We start from the raw sequence: 11,071 nt of genomic DNA, 5'->3' as shown, positions 1-11,071 counted from the left end.
GGACACGACACGTATTTGGGGTTCCATTGCCCCCCCAAATCTGGGATTCACACACACACCCCACAAGAGCAGGGAGAAAATGGGGTGCACAACCTCATAGTAGCCAGCGGAGAATCTCCACTCCAAAGGGCGGTTGGGAATTGGGAGGGGGCTGGATTGGCTCTGCCCCCCCTCCCCAATAGCCCCGACCCCCCCCCCAAATTCCTCCTGATTCCCCCCCAAATTGCTCCTGACCCACATTTTTCGCCCTATTGCACCCCAAGACCCCTAGATTTGCTCCTGGACCCCCAAATCTGCCCCGGACCCCCCCAAGCCCCCCCCAATTTGCTTCAGTCCCCCCCAGATTTGCCCCTGCACCCCCAGATTCACCCTGACCCCCCAACATTTACCCCAGACCCCCCAATATACTCCAGACACCCCAAATTTGCCCCTGAACCCCCGCAATTTGCCCTGACCCCCCAACATTTACCCCAGACCCCCCCATATACACCGGACCCCCCAAATTTGCCCCTGCACCCCCAAATTTGCCCTGACATCCCCCAGTTTACTCCTGCACCCCCAAATTTTCCCCCAGACACCCCCAATTTGCCCCAGGCCCCCCAATATACCCCAGACCCCCCCAAATTTGCCCCTGACCCCCCAACATTTACCCCAGACCCCCCCAATATACCCCAGACCCCCCCAATTTGCCCCTGCACCCCCAGATTTGCTCTGACATCCCCCAGTTTACTCCTGCACCCCCGAATTTTCCCCCAGACACCCCCAATTTGCCCCAGGCCCCCCAATATACCCAAGACCCCCCCCAAAAATTTGCCCCTGGCCCCCCAAAACTTGCCCCTGCACACACCCCACCCCAAATTCTGGCACCCAACAGTTTCTCTTCACTTTTATTTTTGGCTCAGGTTGGGGGGGTCCCCAGGGGGTGTCCCCCAATTGGGGGGGGGGGTACCCCAACCCCTGCCTGGCCCCACCTGGGGGAAACTGAGGCACAGCAGAGATGATGCTGGGTGAGGGACCCCGACACGTGTCGGGGGGCAATCCAGGGGATGGGATCAGGGGGGCCCTGAATATCAGGGTTAACCCCCCACACCCCGAAATAAATAGGTAAAAAGGGGTCCCAGGGGTCCTGCAGAGGAAGGACCCAGGCGTCCGGGAGGGTGGGGGCGCAGAGGGAGGGTGCCCTTAGTATCGGCACCCCCATGCACAACCCTATACGAGCCACTGGAGAATCCACACTGCTCTCCATTCCAGAGCCTCAGGGACTTTGGAGGCAAAGAAACGGGGTCTTGGCGCAGTGGGGGGGTCTCCTGCAGAGAAGGAACCCAGGCGTCCGGGTGGGTGAGGGTCCGGTTCTGGAGGGTCCAGGTCATCAGCACCCTGCGCACAACCCTATACGAGCCACTGGAGAATCCCCACTGCCCTTCAATCCTGAGCCTCAGGACTGGGTGGTCAAAGTGATCTCCACAGATTTCCAATGAGGGACCCAGGCGTCCGGGTGGGTCAGGGTCCAAGTCTGGAGGGTCCAGGTCATCAGCACCCTGCGCACAACCCTATACGAGCCACTGGAGAATCCACCCCACCCCACCCATTCCTGGACCTCACGGATATCAGGAGGGATAAATTGGAATCCCAGCAGGCTTCCAAAAATGGATGCGGGCATCCGGATGGGACAGGTCGGGATTTTGGGGTTATCAGCCCACTGACACCCCATGCGCAACCCCTATACGAGCCACTGGAGAATCCACACACACACACACACACACACACACACAACCCCACACGCCCCCAAGTCCCACACTTTGAGGATGCCAAGAAGGTGACAACCAATGCCACCACACACCCCCACCCCACCCCACCCCACCCCAAAATCACACCATAAACATCCCAAAATAGGAACGGGTGCCGTCCACCGCCCGCACCAACTCGGGCGCCTGCACCCGGGTGAAGACCTCGTCCCCCGTTTCGAGGCGCACGAGTCCCCCCAAAAAACTGTGCCGGGCCCAGGGTACCCCGTGGGCTTGGGGACAATAAACGACCTTATTCACCAGGAGGTCGAGGATGCCGGGATAGCGGGGCGTTCGTTTGTGGATGCCGTGGAGGGTGGCGGCGCGTGCCGGGCACCCAGGAGCACCCAGTTGCACCTTGGCGTAGACGAAGTAAAGCCCGGGCTGGTGGCAAACGAGGGAACCGCCGCGGTAGTCCAGACCCCGGATGAAGGCCCACGATTTGCCGGGTTCCCACCGAAGGGACCCGTTGGGTTGGGATGAGACGTCGGCGCTGGCTGTGGGGAGGAAGAGGAGGGGGTCAGGGGGACCCAGGCACCCGGGGTGCTGAGCACCCAACACACTCCAGCACCCACCTATCTATAGGGGGACCAGGTGTCTGCAGTGCTGACCCCCCCAAACCGTCCAGCACCCACCTATCTATAGGGGACCTGGTGTCTGGGGTGCTGAGCACCCAACACCCTCCAGCACCCACCTATCTATAGGGGACCTGGTGTCTGGGGTGCTGAGCACCCAACACCCTCCAGCACCCACCTATCTATAGGGGACCTGGTGTCTGGGGTGCTGAGCACCCAACACCCTCCAGCACCCACCTATCTATAGGGGACCTGGTGTCTGGGGTGCTGAGCACCCAACACCCTCCAGCACCCACCTATCTATAGGGGGACCCAGGTGTCTGGGGTGCTGAGCACCCAACACCCTCCAGCACCCACCTATCTATAGGGGGACCCAGGTGTCTGGGGTGCTGAGCACCCAACACCTTCCAGCACCCATCTATCTATAGGGGACCCAGGTGTGTGGGGTGCTGACCCCCCCAAACCCTCCAGCACCCATCTATCTATAGGGGGACACGGCATCCAGGGTGCTGACCCCCCAAACCCTCCAGCACCCACCTATCTATAGGGGACCTGGTGTCTGGGGTGCTGAGCACCCAACACCCTCCAGCACCCACCTATCTATAGGGGACCTGGTGTCTGGGGTGCTGAGCACCCAACACCCTCCAGCACCCACCTATCTATAGGGGACCTGGTGTCTGGGGTGCTGAGCACCCAACACCCTCCAGCACCCACCTATCTATAGGGGGACCCAGGTGTCTGGGGTGCTGAGCACCCAACACCCTCCAGCACCCACCTATCTATAGGGGGACCCAGGTGTCTGGGGTGCTGAGCACCCAACACCTTCCAGCACCCATCTATCTATAGGGGACCCAGGTGTGTGGGGTGCTGACCCCCCCAAACCCTCCAGCACCCATCTATCTATAGGGGGACACGGCATCCAGGGTGCTGACCCCCCAAACCCTCCAGCACCCACCTATCTATAGGGGACCTGGTGTCTGGGGTGCTGAGCACCCAACACCCTCCAGCACCCACCTATCTATAGGGGGACCCAGGTGTCTGGGGTGCTGAGCACCCAACACCCTCCAGCACCCACCTATCTATAGGGGGACCCAGGTGTCTGGGGTGCTGAGCACCCAACACCTTCCAGCACCCATCTATCTATAGGGGACCCAGGTGTGTGGGGTGCTGACCCCCCCAAACCCTCCAGCACCCATCTATCTATAGGGGGACACGGCATCCAGGGTGCTGACCCCCCAAACCCTCCAGCACCCACCTATCTATAGGGGACCTGGTGTCTGGGGTGCTGAGCACCCAACACCCTCCAGCACCCACCTATCTATAGGGGGACCCAGGTGTCTGGGGTGCTGAGCACCCAACACCTTCCAGCACCCATCTATCTATAGAGGACCCAGGCATCCGGGGCGCTGACCCCCCCTCAAACCCCCCAGCACCCATCTATCTATAGGGGGACACAGCGTCCAGGGTGCTGAGCACCCAACACACTCCAGCACCCACCTATCTATAGGGGGACGCAGGTGTCTGGGGTGTTGACCCCCCCAAATCCCCAGCACCCACCCATCTATAGGGGGACCCAGGCATTCAGGGTGCTGACCCCCCCCCCCAAACCCCCCAGCACCCACCTATCTATAGGGGGACCAGGTGTCTGGGGTGCTGAGCACCCAACACCTTCCAGCACCCATCTATCTATAGAGGACCCAGGCATCCGGGGTGCTGACCCCCCCAAACCGTCCAGCACCCATCTATCTATAGGGGGACCAGGCATCCAGGGTGCTGACCCCCCCCAAACCCCCCAGCACCCACCTATCTATAGGGGGACCCGGGGTCTGGGGTGGTGAGCACCCAACACCCTCCAGCACCCACCTATCTATAGGGGCACCAGGTGTGTGGGGTGCTGACCCCCCCAAAGCATCCAGCACCCACCTATCTATAGGGCGACCCGGTGTCTGGGGTGCTGAGCACCCAACACCTTCCAGCACCCATCTATCTATAGGGGACGCAGGTGTGTGGGGTGCTGACCCCCCCAAACCATCCAGCACCCATCTATCTATAGGGGGACCAGGTGTGTGGGGTGCTGACCCCCCCAAACCCCCCAGCACCCACCTATCTATAGGGGGACCAGGCATCCGTGGTGCTGACCCCCCCAAACCATCCAGCACCCACCTATCTATAGGGGGACACGGCGTCCAGGGTGCTGAGCACCCAACACCCTCCAGCACCCACCCATCTATAGGGGGACCCAGGCATCCGGGGTGCTGACCCCCCCAAACTTTCCAGCACCCACCTATCTATAGGGCACCCAGGCATCTGGGGTGCCCACCCCCCACCCACTGGAACTTCCCCCCCCACCCCCGCGGAGGCACCCAGGCATCCTGGCTCCCCAACCCCCATCGGAAACTTCCAGCACCCCCCCACTTCTTTCCACCCGCCGTGGAGGGACCCTCCCACCCACCCTCAGGTTGGGCACCCAAGGCGTCAGGGTCACCCCCCCCACCCTTACCTATGAGATGAGCCGCTGGCTTCTTAGCTGGGGGGCGGTCTGCAAAGGGAACCCAGGGGTCCGGGTGACGTCCGATGTCCCCAGGGTGGTGGCACCCACGTCCCCAGGGTGGTGGCACCCGTGTTCTCAGGGTGGTGGCACCCAGGTCTCCAAGGTGGTGGCACCCTCATCCCCAGGGTAGTGGTACTCATGTCCTCAGGGTGGGGGGGGGTCCCATGGCCCCGGGCTAGTGGCACCCATGTCCCCAGGCTAGTGGCACCCACGTCCCCAGGGTGGTGGCACCCTTGTCCCCAGGCTGGTGGCACCCCTGTCCCCAAGGTGGTGGCACCCTCATCTTCAGGCTGGTGGCACCCTCATCCCCAGGGTAGTGGCACCCATGTCCCCAGGCTAGTGGCACCCATGTCCCCAGGGTGGTGGCACCCCTGTCCCCAGGGTGGTGGCACCCTCATCCCCAAGGTAGTGGCACCCATGTCCCCAGGCTGGTGGCACCCCTGTCCCCAGGGTAGTGGCACCCATGTCCTCAGGGTGGGGGGGGTCCCATGGCCCTGGGCTGGTGGCACCTCTGTCCCCAGAGTGCTGGCACCCATGTCCTTGGGGCGGTGGCACCCCTGTCCCCAGGACCCAGTTTTGGGGACCCACCTTGCAGCACCTTCTCCGACAGCGGCTGGTCCCCGCTGGCCTGTGGACACCCGCATGGGTCAGGGGACACAGGGGGACACGAGGGCACATGGGGACAGCGGGACATGGTGGGACATGGGGACGTAGGGGGACATGGGGACATGCAGGGACACATGGGGACACACATGTGTGGACACGCCCTTGGGTATGGGGACACACATGGGGACACAGAGGTGTGCACATGGGGACACAAGAAGGGGACGTGAGGGGACATGAGGACACACCTGGGGACACATGAGGGGACACATGGAGACACATAAGGGGACACATGAGGGGACAGAGGGACACATGGGCACACACAAGGGGATGCCAGGGGACGCACAAGGGGACATGAGGGGACACACGAGGGGACACAGCGATACATGGGGACACTCACACTGGGATATATGGAGACAAAAGAGGGGACACGGGGACACACGAGGGGACACACGGGGACACGCACACGCGTGTGCACCACCACCGCCCCCTCCCACGCACACACGGTGTCACCCGCTGCCACACGCACACGTGTGTCCCTCCAGCCATGTCTTGCACACACACGTGGTGTCCCCACTCTGTCCCTGTCCCCATCGTCCCCATGTCCCCTGTATCACTGTGTCCCCCATGTCCCCAAAGCCTCTCTTTGTCCCTGTGTCCCTCCATGTCCCCGTATCCCCCATGTCCCCATGTCCCCCCATGTCCCTGTCCCCCCATGTCCCCCCATGTCCCCCCATGTCCCCATGTACCCCCATGTCCCTGTCTCCCCATGTCCCCATGTCCCCCCATGTCTCCCATGTCCCTCATATGTCCCCATGTCCTGCCATGTCCCCATACCCCTATGTCCCCCATGTCCCACCATGTCTCTGTCCCCCCATGTCCCCCCATGTCCCCCCATGTCCCCCCATGTCTCCCATGTCCCCCATACGTCCCCATGTCCTGCCATGTCCCCATATCCCCTATGTCCCCCATGTCCCCCCATGTCCCTGTGTCCCCTATGTCCCCCATGTCCCCCCATGTCCCCATATCCCCCCATGCCCCCCATGTCCCTGTGTCCCCATATCCCCCATGTCCCCGTGTCCCCCATATCCCCCCATGTCCCCCCATATACTCCCAATGTCCCCGTGTCCCCCCACATGTCCCCCCCACCATGTCCCCATGTCCCCTCTCACCTGCAGCTGCGCCGTCACCCTCTGCAGCTCCCCCCGGACCCCTGCCAGCACCCAGCCCTGCACTGCCACCGCCACCAGTGCCAGGGCCACCAGCGTCCCCAACACCCACCGTCCCCACGACCCACCCCGGACTCGCCGCCGCCACGCTGGGACAGGGTGGGTGGCAGCACCCATGGGTGCCCTGGGGGGGGGCAGCGGTGGCCAGGGCCCCGCCAAGGCGAAGACGCCGTCCCCCATGGGCCACCCCCAGCGTGACACCCGCCGTGTCACCCGCCCGTCCTGCGGACCTGCACCCGCTTTATGGCCCCAGAGGAAACGGGGCCCACGTCACCCGTCGGTGTCACCACCCCGGGGTGGCTCCCCCCATCATGGGGACATGGCGGGGGGGCGGGGGGGGGGCATGTGGCGTCACCCACCCTCCGGGTGCCACCGCTATCCAAAAGCGTCCTTGTCCCCTCCACCGCAGTGTCCCCATGGTGTCACCCACTTTGTGTCCCCAGGGGGTCTCTGTGTCCCCCCCCTCCATGTCCCCAACACTGTGGCCCCCTTGTGGTGTCCTCTGCACTTTCCCCATGGGGACACATGGGGACCCCGGAGGTCCCACCCCATCATCCCGCTTTTGGGGACATCGGTGACCTCACGAGCATCACCGGCACTGGGAATGTCCCAAGGGTCACCAGTGTCCCCAAGGTGGCCGTGGCAGGGGGTCCCCATCCCCAGGGCCACTGCAGCCGGGGGACATCAGGGACAACACTGTCCCCATGGTGGCCCGAGGATGCTGGGGACAGCTTGGGGACAGGTTGGGGATGCTCCGCAGGGACAAGTTGAGGACAGCCTGGGCAACAGTTTGGGGACAAGCTGGGGACAGCTTGGGGACGCTCCCAGCCATCACGTGGCCCCAGGGCGAGGCCAATGCAGGGAAGTGGCAGGACATGGGGTGACACCGCGGGGTGACACGGGGAGGGTGACACCCTCCGACACGCACGGGCTCCTGGCCACCCCCACGCCTTGTCCCCGGCACTGGGGACACCACGCAGCCGAGGGGGACACGTGCTTGGCCAATTGCACACTGGCACACGCTTGTGCACGTATTCACACGCGTGTGCAACACGCTTGTGCCATGCACACGCTGGCATCGTGCCTTCACTCACACGTGTGCGCATTCACACATGCGTGTGCCATTGCATGCGGGCATCAGGCACACACGTGCTTGTGCACACGCGGACACGCCTGTGTCATGCACGCACACGCTTGTGTCATGCACACTTATGTTTGTGCATGCGCACAGGCACTTGAACTATTGCCCACTTGCACCTTGCATGCACACGCTTGTACATGTGTGCACACGCTTGTGCTACACGCTTGCACCACGCATGCACACGCTTGTGCTAGCGCACAAACACGCGCTAATGCACGCTTGCTGCGTGCACGCACGCTTGTGCCATTGCACGCTTGCGCCACACGCTCACGCTTGTGCGTGCGCACGCGCGCTCATGCTACCAGCACCGTTCTTGCAACACGATTGCACGCTTGCACACGCTTGCGTAAGCACTCGTACCCCCCCCTGCTACACGCTTGTGCACGCACCCACGCTCGTGCACGCACCCACGGGTGTCTCCGCACCCACACGTGTTTGCAGCCGCATGGGTGCCTGCACCCAGGCTTATGCGTGCCTCCACATGTGTGCCCACGTGCACGCCCCACGCGTGTGCGCGGCTGTGCCCAGGGCTGCTCCGGCTGCGGACGCCAGATAAGCCACCGGAAAGCGCCGCCTGCGCGAGGCCTCGCTGGGAAAGCAGGAAACCGCCGGCTGCGGCACCCCGCGTGCCACGACCGGGTGCTGGGCTGGGTGCTGAGCACTGGGTGCCGAAGGCCGGGCACCCAGAGGCAGGCAGCAGCCTGCGCCAAATGCCATGCAGTACCATGCACCGAGCGGGGTGCAGCACCCAGTGCCAAATGCCACGCTGCACCCCGCACCAAGTGGCGTGCAGCACCGTGCACCGCCGGTTGTGCACCGCCGGCGTGCAGCACCGTGCACCAAATGCCACGCTGCACCAGGCACCAAGTGGTGTGCAGCACCGCCGGTTGTGCATCGAGGGCGTGCAGCACCGTGCACCAAATTCCATGCAGCACCGTGTGCCGAATGCCACGCTGCACCGGGCACCAAGTGGCGTGCAGCACCGTGCACCACGGTTTGTGCACCGAGGGCGTGCAGCACCGTGCACCAAATTCCATGCAGCACCGTGCGCCGAATGCCACGCTGCACCGGGCACCAAGTGGCGTGCAGCACCGTGCACCGAGGGCGTGCAGCACCGTGCACCGAGAGTGATGCACCAAGCAACGCGCAGCATCGTGCACCAAGCGCCATGCTGCACCGTGCGCTGAGGACTGAGCAGCAAGAGGCGTGCACCACTGTCCAGCACCGTGCACCGAGCAGCACCGTGCACCAAGAGCCACGCACCGCGGCGGCGTGTAGCACTACGCACCATGGCTTGTGCACTGAGAAGTGTGCAGCAACATGCACAAAAGGCCGTGCAGCGCCGTGCACCGAGCAGCACCGTGCACCAAGAGCCACGCGGCGTGCAGCACCATGCACCATGGCTCGTGCACCGAGAAGTGTGCAGCAACGTGCACGAAGGGCCGTGCAGCGCCGTGCACCGAGCAGCACCGTGCACCGAGAGCCACGCACCACGCGGCGTGCAGCACCACAGCTTGTGCACCGAGAAGTGTGCAGCAACATGCACGAAGGGCCGTGCAGCGCCGTGCACCGAGCAGCACCGTGCACCAAGAGCCACGCACCACGCACCGTGCAGCACCATGGCTTGTGCACCGAGAAGTGTGCAGCAGCAACGTGCACGAAGGGCCGTGCAGCGCCGTGCACCGAGCAGCACCGTGCACCAAGAGCCACGCGGCGTGCAGCACTACGCACCATGGCTTGTACACTGAGAAGTGTGCAGCAGCAACGTGGACAAAGGGCCGTGCAGCGCCGTGCACCGAGAGCCACACGCCACGGCCGTGTGCAGCACCATGGCTTGTGCACCGAGAAGTGTGCAGCAACGTGCACGAACGGCCGCGCAGCACCACGCACCGAGCAGCACCGTGCACCGAGAGCCACGCACCACGCACCGTGCAGCACCATGGCTTGTGCACCGAGAAGTGTGCAGCAGCAACGTGCACGAAGGGCCGTGCAGCACCGTGCACCGAGAGCCACGCACCACGCGGCGTGCAGCACCATGGCTTGTGCACCGAGAAGTGTGCAGCAACGTGCATGAAGGGCCGTGCAGCGCCGTGCACCGAGCAGCACCGTGCACCAAGAGCCACGCGGCGTGCAGCACTACGCACCATGGCTTGTACACTGAGAAGTGTGCAGCAACGTGCACGAAGGGCCGTGCAGCGCCGTGCACCGAGCAGCACCGTGCACCAAGAGCCACGCACCACGCGGCGTGCAGCACCATGGCTCGTGCACCGAGAAGTGTGCAGCAACGTGCACGAAGGGCCGTGCAGCGCCGTGCACCGAGCAGCACCGTGCACCGAGAGCCACGCACCACGCGGCGTGCAGCACCACAGCTTGTGCACCGAGAAGTGTGCAGCAACGTGCACGAAGGGCCATGCAGCGCCGTGCACCGAGCAGCACCGTGCACCAAGAGCCACGCGGCGTGCAGCACCATGCACCATGGCTTGTGCACCGAGAAGTGTGCAGCAACGTGCATGAACGGCCGCGCAGCACCACGCACCGAGCAGCACCGTGCACCAAAAGCCACGCACCACGCGGCGTGCAGCACCACGGCTTGTGCACCGAGAAGTGTGCAGCAGCAACGTGCACGAAGGGCCGTGCAGCGCCGTGCACCACGCTGCACCGTGCGCTGAAGACTGTGCACCGAGGGCCGCGCACGGAGCAGCACTCTGCAGTGCCACGCGCTGAGGCCGTGTGCCGAGCTCCGCGCAGCGCCGTGCGGCGAGGTGCAGGCGGTGGGAGCTGTGCGGCACCGCGCACCGAGGACTATGCCCCCAGCGCCGCGCAGCACCGTCCAGCCCCGTGCTCCGAGGGTCATGCCGTGCCATGCACCGAGCGCTGCGGACTCAGCCCTGAGGGTCTCATCCAGTCCCCGGTATGGCCCCATACAGTCCCATAGGTGCCCATATGGTCCCAGAGAGGCCTATAAGGTCCCCTATGGCCCTGTACAGCCCCACATGGCCTCTTGACCCTATGGTCCCCTATGGAGGTCACAAGAATGCGTGTTCACCTATGGAATCCCCACAACCCCCTCATTCCCTATAAGGTCCCTATGATCCTGTGGTCCCCTATGGAGTCGTCACAACCCTGTTGTCCCCTACAGGGTCCCCACAACCTCATTGTCCCCTCGGAGTCCCCATCATCCCTTACAG

The 11,071-nt window shown here is 63.9% G+C and overlaps 1 protein-coding gene across 1 annotated transcript; it reads right to left on the bottom strand.

Moving 5' to 3' along the window:
• Positions 1–1,868: 1,868 nt before the first annotated feature.
• On the bottom strand, positions 1,869–6,922 carry TNFSF14 (TNF superfamily member 14). The gene is made up of 3 exons (XM_059833060.1): positions 6,686–6,922; positions 5,499–5,538; positions 1,869–2,281 (listed from the first exon to the last, which is right to left on the bottom strand). Exons 1-3 carry the CDS (start codon positions 6,920–6,922, stop codon positions 1,869–1,871), a joined length of 690 nt encoding a protein of 229 aa, XP_059689043.1.
• Positions 6,923–11,071: the final 4,149 nt, after the last annotated feature.

This window comes from Gavia stellata, chromosome 38 (genome assembly GCF_030936135.1).
Source record: "Gavia stellata isolate bGavSte3 chromosome 38, bGavSte3.hap2, whole genome shotgun sequence".
NCBI classification, from domain to species: Eukaryota; Metazoa; Chordata; class Aves; order Gaviiformes; family Gaviidae; genus Gavia; species Gavia stellata.
Note: the sequence above shows the minus strand (reverse complement) of the source record. Positions and strands in the feature narration are given on the sequence as shown.

Excerpts from the sequence above, each read along its gene's own strand:
- TNFSF14 (XM_059833060.1), bottom strand. The coding sequence starts at position 6,922 with ATGGGGGACGGCGTCTTCGCCTTGGCGGGGCCCTGGCCACCGCTGCCC. Across the intron at positions 5,539-6,685 it reads GGGTGACGGCGCAGCTGCAG|GCCAGCGGGGACCAGCCGCT; the intron begins GTGAGAGGGGAC and ends GGGTGTCCACAG. Across the intron at positions 2,282-5,498 it reads GTCGGAGAAGGTGCTGCAAG|CCAGCGCCGACGTCTCATCC; the intron begins GTGGGTCCCCAA and ends TCCTCCCCACAG.